The 14,493-nt window shown below is 37.0% G+C and overlaps 1 protein-coding gene across 2 annotated transcripts in view; it reads left to right on the top strand.

Moving 5' to 3' along the window:
• The window catches only part of LOC101899264 (sorting nexin-27), a 38,659-nt gene that overhangs the window by 18,865 nt on the left and 5,301 nt on the right, over window positions 1–14,493 (top strand). The window contains exons 1-5 of one of the 2 annotated variants that reach the window (XM_059127309.1): window positions 1,699–1,980; window positions 11,086–11,188; window positions 12,777–12,859; window positions 12,935–13,770; window positions 14,065–14,243. In XM_059127309.1, the coding sequence (XP_058983292.1) occupies window positions 1,898–1,980; window positions 11,086–11,188; window positions 12,777–12,859; window positions 12,935–13,770; window positions 14,065–14,243 (1,284 nt within the window). In that variant the 5' untranslated portion in view covers window positions 1,699–1,897. Of the gene's footprint in view, window positions 1–1,698; window positions 1,981–11,085; window positions 11,189–12,776; window positions 12,860–12,934; window positions 13,771–14,064; window positions 14,244–14,493 lie in introns of those variants that run through there. The other variant, XM_059127308.1, reaches the window with a different exon arrangement.

The following is a 14,493-nucleotide window of genomic DNA, read 5'->3' as shown; positions in this document are numbered from 1 at the left end:
TTTATCATGGACTTTATCAGTGACTTTTCGAACAATTTCCAAAATCTCCACCATATCTCAATTCCAGATAGCATCAGAGACCTCAATATAAAATTTCACGATTCCAGCCATATCCCTTCGCCGAATACAAAATTTTGTACCATTTAGTATTTTTCTAACAATTTTCCTAGCCACCGTCGAATCTCAAACATAAATACCATCAGTAATTTGAATACAAATTTCTGAGAGATAAACTCTGTCCCTTCACTCAATACCAAATGTAGTAACATTCAGTACATTTCGTACAATCCGAGTACATATTTCCGTAATCACTTCCATATGTACAGGCTACACATGAACAGATTTCCAATTCCATCGGTTCATCACAATTCCAGTTTGTACCAAATAACCATATAGTACAGATAAGTACGAACTTCCAAAACTTCTTACATAACCCAATCCTACACTTCAACAGTTATCATATTTCCAATTTATAAAACTTCTTACATAACCCAATCCTACACTTCAACAGTAATCATATTTCCAATTTCCCGGATACCAGCTTTATTGATTCACTCAAATCAAAATTGTACTATATTTAATACACTTAAGCACAAATTTTCATAAATACCTACGTCATGCTATCCAGTAGTAATCTTATCTCCAAATTTCAGGACCCTAACCGGTTCACCGGTTCACGAATTACTTACGAATTTCCAAAATTACCTGCATACCAAAGTCCTACAATGCACTACTAATCTTATTTCCAAATTTCAAGATTCCAACTCTATTGATTCTTCTAAAATTTAAATTGTACTAAATTAAGTATGTATTAGTACACGTACCTACGTGAATTACCAAAACTACCCACATTCCTCAGTCCCAGAATGCAATATTAATTTTTTTTCCAAATTTTAACTTCCACCTCTATCGGTTCACTCAAATCGAAATTGTACCAAATTTAGTATTTTTCGTGCACATGTATACAATCCTACAATCATCCAAATGATGGGGTAGAAAATCATCCTTCAGCAGATATACAACATAGGTATATATTTCGGCTGACCACCGTGAAGAAACCAGAATAAAACATTGTGGGGTCCCTTTGTGTATGGTTAAGGTCATATAAAGGACCCAAAAAAAGTTTGCGCTGACAACCCAAAATTCGTTTGAGGTGTGAGTCTACTAACCGAATACTATTTAATCTGCTTAAAAATTTCCCACACATGTAAGATATGTGGCGGTTGAAATTCTCATTTTAAGACGAAATTTTTAAATATTTTTAATTCTGTCAAAATTTTTGCTGGGTGGTCTATAGATGCATTTACTTCGGCGTCTTCTCCTCTTCTGCTGGTCGTATCGTTGTATCAGTAAGTGCTTTTATTTTTGAAGTTAAGGCCTAGAATTCAATAGTCATCTTGAACCAGTATTGAATTGTATTTCGATTCCCTGATCTACTTGGCGATTATCAGTACTGTTCTGATTTTATTTTTTTTATTATCATTATTGTTGTTGTTTTTGCCATTGGGAATGAATTAATATTAACAGCAACATTCTGAGAGCAAAGTAAATAATTTCATCGACCTTTAAGCAAAAACAGCAACAACAACAAAAACATAAATCATTTTTAATTGTGATGCCCATTTTAGTATTTGTTGTTGTTGTTTGGAGGCTACTCTTCGTGCAGTGCGAAGTATCACCTTCTTTCTTCTTCATTTGTCAAACGTGAAGCAATACAGTTCTTTGTTTTTTTGAAGCGTTATTATTGGAGAGAACAAAAATAAAAAAGTGAATTTTTCCGGGACGAACTTTAGTCTTCCTTCAGTTTACAATTCGATTCAAAGTGAATGTCAATAAAAAAAAAACGATTCTGTTTTCCATTAGAGAACCGCCAAAAGAACCCACGTAAAAAAAAGCAATGCTTCCCTTTAATTATGTGCAGTTTTCTGCTGTGACACAGGGCAAACACTTTCGTGAATTCGAGCAAAGGTCATTAAGAAGGTAATTGATGGTAACAGTTGGTCCGAACTGCAATCCGATGGGTGGCTGGGTGAGTGTATAACTAATGAAGCAAACCCGATGACCGGACTGCAACACAATCTTTATTTGTTCTATCTGTGTAAGTGTGTGTGTGCATGTGTTGATGCGGGTGCATAAGTCTCGTATTCTACTTCTTGGAAATTCTCTTTTCTCCAGTTTTCTTTTAATTGAAATGGAAATTGAAATTCAAGTACTTTCAACACAGCTGGATGTCGGTCATAGTCCCTTTCTTAACCCTTACAAAAGGGGAAATTATATCTAAGGTGTAAACATGAAATTGGCAATGTTGGATACTAAGAAAGATTACACTGTGCGACAAAATTAAATTTTATGCAAAGTTACAAGATAAAACGAAAAGAGTTTGAAGTAGAATTAAAAATATTCGACGCGTGAAAGTTTACATTGGAAGTAAAACAAAATAGGGTGTGGAAGTTCCGCTCCTTTTCAAATTTCTGAAAATAGACTCCTTAGATTCAGGCGAAACGGCTGAAGTTGGAATCTTGAAATTTTGCATGTGGGTCAATGTTGGTGGGCAGGGGTGAGATAAGGCTGGGTTTTTGGAAATTCGTACTAGAAGCGTACTGAAAGTACTAAAAATCACTATATATCGTACCTTTAAGTATTTTGTGAAGGTTAAAGCTAAAATCTTGACATTTGCTATGGGAACATGTGTTCGAAGTGTGTTCGAAGTGTAATAAATGTACCAAATTGTATTAAATTCGGTAAATTTGGTATTGTGTAAACGGATACTGCATGAAATTTTAAATTTGACATTGGGATCACTGTTAGTACGTAGAGTTGAGATTTGGAGGTGGTTTTGGAAATGAGTACTAATTGTTCGAAAAGTACTAAGTTGTACTAAATTTGGTATCGGGTGAAGGGATAGAGATTTAATTCTAAAATTTTATATTTACATTACTTATGGTATATCTTTTTGAGATTTTGTGGTGGTTTGAAAATATGTACTAAAATTGTATGAAAAAAATTGGTACTATACAGGGTGAGATAAAAAAAAACTGCAGCAAAGTCGAACGCCATAATTTTTTCATTTTTTTTTTAAATTTTATTGAATGAAAGCAAAAAATGTCGGAAATAGCATCAAATAAGTTTAGATTTGTTCGAATTGGGCACGTATTATGGCCTTAAAACGGCCAATGAAACCGTCACACGTTGCCCGAATGTTGCTCTGCGGTATTTTGGCCCATTCTCGGCGAAGCGCTTGTGTCGATCGCCTCAACACTTTGGTATTTTTAGTGCCAACCTTGCTTTCCTAAATACTCCAGACACAATAGTTCAACGGATTGGTATCCGGAAATTTTGGTGGCCATTGTGCGCTGGAAATGAAGCGAGAAACCATTCTTGGGAGGCGCGTGCTGAGTGCGATGGTGCTGAGTCCTGTTGGAATGTCCAAGGTCTGCGGTCGAAATGTTTGCGTGTTCAAGGCTTTAATACACCCTCCAGAATATTTTCGCGATAATATTCGGCATGTATTCTGATGCCACGGTCGATTAATATGAGCGAAGAGCGACCATCGGCTATTATGGCGGCCCTCACCATCACCATAGCCGGCGCTTAAGTTCTGGTGGCCAACCGAAGATGCACATTTTCAGCGGACCTCTTTGGCAAGTAAACACGATCAATTTTTTGTTTACAAACTGCTGGACAACGAATCTTTTCTCATCGGAGAAAACCAAATTCGGCAATTCACCACTTTCTGCCAAGCGAAGCAACTCTTTAGCTCATTTGAGTCTATTTTCTTTCAGTTGCGGTGTAAGTTCTTGCACTTTTTGGAATTTCAATGGCTTTATTCCGAGCTCATTTTTCAATATTTGCCGAATGGAATATTGTAATATGTTCAGCTCACGAGTCATTTTTCGGCCACTACGACGCATGTTTCGATCAAGTCGTCTCTTTACTTTTTTTAACTTTTTTGAACTTTTTTTTTTACTGATGTTGCTTTGTTGCAGCTTTCGGACGAAAAGAGAAGAAAGAAGATAGCCGACATCCTAAAATTTGATTTTTAGATTACTGATGGTACCTGTGTTTGATATTTGGCGGTGCCTTGGATGTGCTTTCTGTATTTGTACGAAAATTACTAAATGGTACTAAATTTGGTATTGGGTGAAGGGTTAGGGCTGGAATGCTCAAATTTTTTATTGAGGTCTCGGTGGGTATTTGGAGATGAGTTCTTATGATGGTTTTGCAAAAGCGTACTATAATTATGCGGAAAGTACTAAATTGTACTTCTTTTGGATCATTGTTGGTGTCTAGGATGGAGAAATGAGATTTGGATTTTGGATAAGCGTATTAAGTGGTAATAAATATTGGTATTGGATGAAATTCTGAAATTTGATATTGAGGTCGCTGTTGGTTTCTAGTGTTTAAATATGGAGACGTTAAAATAGTTTTGGACAGAAAAATTTAATGTGGGTCGAATGGATATACTGTTATCCTCTTCGTAATTTTCAAGATGAACGATTTTGGAGACTTTTTGGTGTAAAAGATTAACATTTTTCTATTATTCGTTTAGAAAAAGGAAAAACTTGAAATATATTTAAAACCTTGAAAGTCTAAAAATGTTTGATTAACAACATTTTGCCAAAACTTTAAGGTGAACTTTTCTCTGACAAAGTATCCGGCACTTGCGAAATAATCACCAGTCAAATCATTAACGGCGTCTTTCAGGTCCTTTTCTTCAAAAATTTTAAAAAACTGCATTTAGGTGTGATTTTATAAGACCAAAATGTTCTATAATTGTCCATCATAAAATTTTACAATTGATCTCAAAAAAAAAAAAAAAAATATAAAAAAAATCAAAGCCTCACCTTAAAGCCACAAATCGGTAGAAATCAAAAGCACTTAAGTCCCAAAACTAGTTTTATATTTTTACTGATTTTTGGCTTTTAGGTAGTATTTGGAGTTTAGACCTACATTTGGATTTATGACGAACAATTTTGTAGAATAGTTTTATCTGATACTTTACACTTTAAGAGAGTTTTTTAACGTTTTAAAGAAAAGGCCCTAAAAGACTGCTGTAATAATTCGATTGAGAGTAAATATGTTTTAGAAAACCAATTCCAGGATTTTTCCAGTAATATTGGAATATGCACTATATACCTAAAATGCATGGATTTCAAGGAATCTTAATATGTTCAATATTGCAAAAAGTGACGGAACTTCCATTCCTTTTGATTTCAAGAAATCTTAATATTTTCAATATTGCAAAAAAAGTGGCGGAACTTCCCCTCCTTCTTTCAATACACGTATCCCATATTTTTACAGCTCTACTTTCATACTCTATTCGTTTTCCCTTGTAATTATTTTCTATGTTGCACAGTGTTATAATGAACCACATTATCCTTGTTGGCTTTTGTATTGGACCTTAAGAGTTAACTATTGTACTGCATTTACATGATTATTGTTATCTGTAGTGTCACATTCCCTTTCTGTAATTTATTGTTATAGCTGTTGTTCGAGTGGGGGCTAATAAGGATTCTATTTTATGTGCTGGTTTCAGGAAACTCAATATTATCCTGTAACAACAATATTGGTAATCATAAAATTGAATAAAAATGTTAATAGAAAGTAAAATAAGTAAAAATAAAATGAATTTGACAGAAAATGAAATTAAAATATTAAGCATATAACAAGTACGAAAATTATAATCCCTGATCGAAACGGAGAACGCGAAATGGAAATTTAAAGACAAGGGGTTTTAACTTTTCTAAATATTTCAAATCGGTATATTGCCTAGCTTTCTTACTATTCCCTCACACACAAGATACAAAATCTTTGTGTATTTGTTTGTAACAAGTAAAATGGAAACGGGATAGACCTCCTTTGGGGAATTTACATAAAGGATGAGATAGAAAAACTGCAACCAACTTCAGAATGCAGTCATTTCTAAGCCACTCGTCCGACAGCTGTTAAAATTGTTTCAGTGACAGCTCATTATATTGTTTACAAGCGTACAAAAATATTTTGGTGAGGAATTTCCAGAAAAAAGTTAGTCGTGATGGAATGCAAGCGTAATAGTGTGATTTCTTTGTATTTGGCTGGAAAACCACAAGTGACTATCATTATAGCACTCCAGCATTTAAATGTGAAAAAAAAATTATATCTCGTACCGTGATTCTAGTAGCGTAGCGCTACGTCAAGGAAGTGGACGGAAGAAAACAGCAACATCAGCAGAAATGGTTGATCGAAACCCGTGTCGCAGTGGCCGAAAATGGTTCGTGAGCTGAACATATCGCAATATTCCATTCAGCAATTATTAAAAAATGAGCTCGGGGTAAAGCCATTAAAATTCCATTATGTGCAAGAACTTACACCGCAATAGAAAGAAAATAGACTCAAAAGAGCTAAAGAGTTTCTTCGCTTCGTCAAAAGTGGTGAACTGCCGAATTTGGTTTTCTCTGATGAGAAAACATTTGTTGTCCAGCTGTTTGTAAACAAACAAAATGATCGTGTTTACTTGCCAAAGAGATCAGCTGGCGACCAGAACTCAGGCGCCGACCATGGTGATGTTGTGGGCCGCCGTAACAGCCGCTCTCCGCTCGTATTAATCGACCGTGACATTAGAATAAATGCCGAAAATATTCTGGAGGGTGTATTAAAGCTTTGGGCACGTAAACATTTTGGACGCAGACCTTGGACAATCCAACAGGACTCAGAACGCGCCACTCAAGAATGGTTACAAAATGAGATTTCCCGCTTCATTTCCAGCGGACAATGGCCACCAAAATCTCCGGATAAAAATCAGTTGGACTATTGTGTCTGGAGTATTTTGGAAAACAAGGTTGACACTAAAAAATACCAAAATGTCGGTCACATCAAACAAGCGCTTCGCCGGAAATGGGCTAAAATACCGCAGAGCAACATTCGGACAGCGTGTAACGGTTTCATTGGCTGTTTGAAGGCCATAATACGTGCCAAAGGTGACCAATTCGAACAAATGTAAACTTATTCTAAAATTTGTTGCTATTTCCGTTATTTTTTGTTTTCATTCAAAAAATTAAAAAAAAAAAAAAATGCAAAAATTATGGCGTTTGAATTTTTGCAGCTTTTTATCTTACTCTGTAATTATTTAAACTTTTGACCCTTTGTGGAGGAGGTACTTGATGGAGTGGACCTATTTTATTTTCATTTTTTCACCTGAGCTAGCAATGATACAAATATTAGAATTTGAAAAGTTGGAGCTAAATCGGTTGATCCTTTTTCTTATGCGCAGTAAAATATTTTTGAAAATGTTGACCTTTTGTGGGGGAGTTATCAGAAGGAGTGGACCCATGTTGCCCATCTTCGAACTCGATCTAAGTTTGACAATAATATGGCGACGTACCAAGTTTGGATCAAAACGGATATTCCCTTCGAGAGAAATCGTACGCACTAGCCAGCCAGACAGAGAGACAGACCAGCGGGCGTACGGACATCACTAGATCGACTCCAAATGTCCTGAAACGGATTTGGTCCAAAGAGACTTGGGGTTTAAAAACTTTATATCTGTAGCCATATGGCTGAGGGTATAAAAAATGTGGAAGATGGGCAAATTCCCTTCCCTCTATTTAGGTTATTTTGGTGTAAACTTTCAACACGCTGACATACGTGTCTTTCATTATTATTTATACTTTCTTAATCTGCAAAAAATATTGAAAGACTTGTATCTTTTGTCAGAAAACATTAAAATATAACCTCAACTTCTAATGCATAATTCCTATTAACTCCACAATATGAGTTAATATGGCCTTCCGTATGCTTTATGACGTGTTTCTAATTTCCTTATTATTTTAGTAGAAGTCTCAATTTTAAACGATATTGGACTTACGACTTTTACCTGAGTTGCAGATAATACAAATTGTTCGTATTTAAAAAGGGAGGATTTTTAATAAATCTTAAATCCTTTGACTTATTTTGTTATATGTTTGAACTTGGCTTTGTGGTTAGTCAGTTTGTTGTTGTGGTTTCCATTTGCCTGTAATGTTGCACGTAATAATCATTGTTACCATTATCAACAGCTCCACCACCGTCATCACAGTGATCACCAACCAAACCAACATCGTCACCGTTGGCGTCATTAGCTTCAATTGTACTGCGTGTCTGCATTTCACTGCACGGCTTTGCGTCAGGTCAAAATAGAATCTTGTAAGGTTGTCGGATAGGTTGGTTGGTTGGTTTGGTTTGACGGTTGACTGGTTACTTGACATGACATTGATTCTTCTTCTCAGTGGCTTTGGGACCATAAAAAAGTTCTTGAATGCTGCTGCTGGATGACTGAATGAATTCAATTCAGCTGTGAGCTGGAATGGTTGGTTGGTTGGCTTGGTTTGCCTTTGCCCCTAAGGAGTCTTCAAAAAGTACTTGTCGACCAACATGGTATTATGTGAATGTGCACAATTACACATTTCCTGATTGCGCTGCTTGGTAAAACTAGGCAGCAGGCGATGCAATAGGTTCTGCTTGGTTTTGGAGTGCATTGTATTCTGGTAACTCTGCACCATTGAAAACTGCCATTGTAATTCCATGATTTTTCTATTACATTTCAATTTGTGTAACTATGTTGTTTTGCGTAGCGAACATTTTCCCACAAGAGGGGGTCACCAACACCACAAGAAACAAGAAACGAATAAATAAAACAATGTTTTAATAAATTTAAGTTAGGTCGTTTAAAAAATCTTACAAAAATTTTGCACTTAAATATGAAAAGTAGATCTAAAAATATAATGTCGGTGATTTAAAAGTTTACACCGCAGTATAAACTAAATTGAGAGACAGTCTGTTATTGGTTCCCATAAGGGGGCTTAACCTTTGAATGTCTTAATTTTACTAAAACAATTTAGTAAACAAGTTTGTTTGATCGTAATCAATTTTTCTAAACATTAGTAACTTACAAAAAATAAGCTGAACGGTTACTGTTCTTAGAGAGCGAAGAGAGATTTTAAAAAATTTGCATCAAGGGGCTAAAATTTACCACCACATAGTTAATTCAAGGCTAATTGTGTCTAACAGGAAAACAGATTGAAACTCGTCACCCATGGAATTTGGAACACTTTATGAACTTTTCTTAATCCGCTCTATTTTTTTTTTAGAAATGTACAGGGTGAGATAAAAAAACTGCAGCAAAATTCACACTGCTGTCATTTCTAAGCCACTCGTCCGACAGCTGGTTAAATTGTTCCAGTGACAGCTCATTATATTATTTACAAGCGTACAAAAGCATTTTGGTGAGAATTTTCCAGAAAAGTTATTCGTGATGGTGTGATTCCTTCACATTTGGCTGGAAAACCACAAGTAGCTATCGTTAGAGCACTCTAACATTTAAATGTGAATAAATCTGTTGTGTCTTGTACCATCGCTCGTTACCGTGATTCTGGTAGAGTAGCCCGACGTCAAGGAATTGGAAGTGGACGGAAGTTAACAGCAACATCGCCAGAAATGGTTCGAAAAGTAAAGAAGCGACTTGATCGATCGAAACCCGTGTCGAAGTGGCCGAAAAATTTCCAGCGCACAATGGCCACCATAATCTCCGGATACCAATCCTTTGGACTATTGTGGCTAGAGTATTTTGGAAAGCAAGGTTGGTTCTAAAAAATACCAAAGTATCGATCACCTCAAGCAAGCGCTTCGCCGGGAATTGGCCAAAATATCGAGATACCGCTCTGTTCTCTTTCTACCTTGATTGTCTCCTTCCTTAAGAATGTGGGCTTGTCGGTACTTACCGACGTAACCAAAGTATCGATCACCTCAAGCAAGCGCTTCGCCGGGAATGGGCCAAAATACCGTAGAGCAAAATTCGGGCAGCGTGTGACGGTTTCATTGGCCGTTTGAAGGCTGGTAGAGTAGCCCGACCCCAAGGAATTGGAAGTGGACGGAAGTTAACAGCAACATCGGCAGAAATGGTTCGAAAAGTAAAGAAGCTACTTGATCGAAACCCGCGTCGCAGTGGCCGAAACATTTCCAGAGCACAATGGCCACCATAATCTCCGGATACCAATCCGTTGGACTATTGTGGCTAGAGTATTTTGGAAAGCAAGGTTGGTTCTAAAAAATACCAAAGTATCGATCACCTCAAGCAAGCGCTTCGCTGGGAACGGGCCAAAATACCGCAGAGCAAAATTCAAAAATATTCAAAAATTTGATGCTATTTGCTTTCCTTCAATAATATTTAAGAAAAAATGTAAAAATTATGACGTTTGACTTTGTTGCAGTTTTTTATCTCACCCTGCATAACTAATCGCTGGTTTTTATTGATGATAGTCACTTAGACAAGGCACTGAAAAATATTGAGATCAATCTCTTCTATGTCCAATCATGCTCCCTACTTAAATAGATTCCCTTCCAACCTGATGGAAAACATTGCAATTTTTAAAATAAATAGAAGGGCATTTCTATTACAAATCACTTGAGAGTTATTCAATTAAGTTATTTATTTCCCTTTCCTACTCTACTCTGTGTGGTGTGGGGGGGCATTTTGCTTTGTGGTGGTCGCTTGTTTGTCCACCACTGTCTGGGGCCGTCTATTAATTGAATTGATTTGTTTAGCAAATAGATGGAATTTAATTGATTTCTTTTAAATGGATTCTTTTTTCAGATACAATATTAAAAAAACTTAACGGAAATAGAAATAGATTTATTAGAAGGCAGAGGCCCCATAGACTGCGATTTGTTAGATGAGAACATATTCAGATGGGTGCCTAAAATTATGCTACATTTTTTAAATTTAACTTTTTCAACCAAGTTGCATTTTTTTTTTTTGATCAGGACTAATAGTTTGTCGCGTTCCACAATGCTCTTACTATTTACCATAAATAAAGCAGGTAGCTTGATTTCAAATCAGGTGATTTATTCATTCTTGCAACCCCCAGTCTTCCTCTTGGCGATGTACAATAGAATGTAACCCATTTATAAACCATTGTTGCATTTTTATATCACAAAGCCTTAAGTGGTGCCACCCAAATGCCGGCATGTATTTTATACAAAAAACCCTGAACTTATTTTACACATTTTTTCGTTAAAACAAAATTAATTAGCAATTTTCAATAATTTCTCTTTCTCTCTTGTCCATTACAGAAACGGTATCAGTGTAGAGGGTGCCACACACAAACAAGTTGTTGATCTCATTAAATCTGGCGGTGACTGTTTAACATTGACGGTTATATCAGTAACGCAGCAAGTAAGTAAAAAATCCGCATCATCATCGCCGTCATTGTCATCATTTGCATGCATCCATACTCATCATTGACATCATCATCACCGTCAATGTCGATAATTCGCTATAACTATTTGGTATAATAAACGTGAGATAAAAAGCAAAGCCAAACAATACAAGGAAGAAGATGTCATGGAAATGTCAAACGTAGCGAGAACATTTTTATGAATAAAAAAAATCAGAAATCACTTTTTTTAATTTGTTTTCTTAATAAAAATCAGAGGCGCTTCGGAACAACGCAGGGTTTTATAGACATGAATAAGGAGGAGTAAAGTTCGGACTTTTCAAAATAGACCATTCGATTAAGAAATGTGGTTAGAAAAATCAATTATAAAAGCTAAAACCAAAATATAACATTTCAGTCAAATCGATTGAAAAATATGGCCTAGAAATTAGATAAATCACGATGATCCTAAATTGTATATAGGTGGTACTCCAAAAGATGGGTCTACATTGGATGGTGTATATGCCACGAGAAAGAAAGAAAGAAAGTTGAAGTCAAATAGATTGGGAAATGGGGAAATTCAAGGTTTTCTATTCCTCCACTTCCATTTTATCAATCGAGATACCGCTCTGATCTCTTTCTACCTCGATTGTCTCCTTCCTTAAGAATGTGGGTTTGTCGGTACTTACCGACGGTTTGGAATTTGGGCCGTTAGGACTATTCAGGTCGGCTTTCTTGGGAGTCTACCCCTGACTAGAAGTCGCAAATTTCGCGCTTATATCTTTGTTGTTTAAAGCTGCATACCAGCATCAATCGATGTAATATTGGTTGGGAATTTGAGGGGGGGGGGGGTTAAAATTTCGTATTCTTGAGTTAGAACTTATCATAGCCTCCGTAACATGGTAGGGGCTCGGTAAGGAAGCCTAATATTCATTGTGGCGCCCAGGTATCAACGAAGCTCCGTTAGAATACAGTCAGTACCCTGACTGCAAACCTGCAACACTATGCACGTAGTTGCATAACACCCCAGCGTTATGTGCTGGACACCAGCACAGCGGTTTGCCTATTTTTGGTGTGTCGAAATATCGCTCTGTCAGTCAGGGTATTGGAACCAAGATTCTTCACCAGACACACTGACTGCCCTCGATTGGTTATTCAATTCACAGCTACCCAGTATATATACGAATAACAATCAGATATGTTCCCCGAATGCGGTAGTTCGTTCGGCTTCAATTCTTGAACGAGCAGTGCATTTTGAGAGACTTCACTCCTAAATACTGTGCGCAACATTTTCCACATTGTTGAGCGTCATAGGTCCAATTGCTGCGAACGGCGATGAATTGATAATCGATGACTGATTCAGCTGTGATATTTTCTTCAGTTCGCAATTTATGTAGCTAAAAAATCACCCACATCTTTTCAAATGTCTTAGGAGTGTTACTCTGAAATACTTTCTTTTTGAAAGACATCCTCAGCGTTCTGACAAATGAGGTCTCAATATTAAGACTCTGTATATTTCCATATTAATACTATCAGCCATTTCTGTCCTTATTATGATTTTGATAATTTTAGAATTGACAAAGAATAATTTTCATATTTCCCCCTTAGGAAGCAGAAAGACTCGAACCTCAAGAAGACCAGAGTGGTTATTCATATATTGACTATTCCGATAAAAGATCATTGCCAATAAGGTATGTAATTGAAGTAACCTCAGTGCCACAATTTTGTAACCCCAATTCCAATCTTCTTGTTTTTTTTTTTTTCAGTATTCCCGATTATAGCATTATAAATCGGAATGGCGAACGTTACATAGTTTTCAACATTCACATGGCCGGACGTCAGCTGTGCTCACGTCGCTATCGTGAATTCGCCAATTTACATTCGATTCTACGCAAAGAATTCACCGGTTTTAATTTTCCCAAACTACCCGGTAAATGGCCATTCCAATTGAGCGAACAACAGCTGGACACGAGACGTCGCGGTCTGGAACAATATCTGGAAAAGGTATGCGCCGTACGGGTAATTGCCGAAAGTGATGCTGTTCAAGATTTTCTCACCGATTCCGAAGATGATATATCCGCCTCGCCAGTCGATATTAAAGTTATGCTGCCGGATCATGAGGTGACAACGGTGTCGGTGAAAAAGTCGGCCAATGCTCATGTTGTGTGGGAAATTTTGGTGCAGCGCGCCAATTTCACCTCGTATACACAACAATATTTCTATTTATTCGAAATTGTCGAATATAATTTCGAGCGTAAGCTGCAACCCCACGAAATACCCCATCAATTGTATGTTCAAAATTATAGTACAGCTTCCAGTACATGTTTGTGTGTACGCCGATGGTTGTTCTCAGTGTCACGAGAACTGACCTTGCCGCAGGGGGAGCAGGCGGCGAAATTTATCTTCTATCAAGCTGTGGATGAAGTCAATCGTGGTAATATCCGGGCCGAGGGACGGCTATATGAACTGAAGGCACTGCAGGATGCCAAAAAGGCATCGGAATATTTGGCTTTGGCCCGCACACTGCCCGGGTATGGTGATGTTGTATTTCCCCATTGTGCATGTGACAGTCGAAAGGAAGGCCATGTTGTGCCGGCAGTTGGTAAGTTTTGCTATGCGATTCTTCTTATTACCGCCACTGACAAGGCCTACAAAAGAAAATGTCAAGTGGTGGTGGTGACATACTTGTGGTATTTGCATTGGTCTTGAGCAAACTATTATCAAAGACAAAAGAGTGACAAGCATATTCTCGATTTTTCGTTTCAAGTACTTACTTTCCTCCTTGTCATTACTTAGTTGAATTCTCATATTACTTGTCATTCGCATATCCTATGAGTATGTCGTCCCATTATGGTAGAAATAATTTATTGATTTTTCTCGTTTCTTTCCATTGCAGGCATGAAGAGTTTTCGTTTACATGCTTGTCGTGAAGATGGCTCATTGGAAGCTCAAATGGTTGAATTAACATGGGACAGCATAACCCGTTGGGAAAGTGATGAAGAATCAATGTCGTTCTGTTTCCAATACAATCGTCCCGATAAACCAGCACGATGGGTTAAGGTCTACACACCTTATGTAAGTGTTTTGTGTGACAGAATCAGAGAAGAATAAGTAAGGATGTAAATGTTTGACAGCAAAATAACAGCGTTAAAAAGGCAAAAGAAGGATAATATTGAATATTCTTCTGTTGTTTTGGAACTGCATTATTTTGGCAGGTCAGACCATTTTCAAAGTGCTGGGTTAGGTTTTGGATGTGCTGCCAGCCATTATTGTAAGATAAAGGGTTGTTGATGAAGGATTGAGGCTTACTTTGAGAATATTCTGA

This window comes from Musca domestica, unplaced genomic scaffold, assembly GCF_030504385.1.
Source record: "Musca domestica strain aabys unplaced genomic scaffold, Musca_domestica.polishedcontigs.V.1.1 44, whole genome shotgun sequence".
Lineage (NCBI taxonomy): Eukaryota > Metazoa > Arthropoda > Insecta > Diptera > Muscidae > Musca > Musca domestica.
The sequence above is the reverse complement of the archived record's forward strand: the minus strand, read 5'-3'. Positions and strand labels throughout refer to the sequence as shown.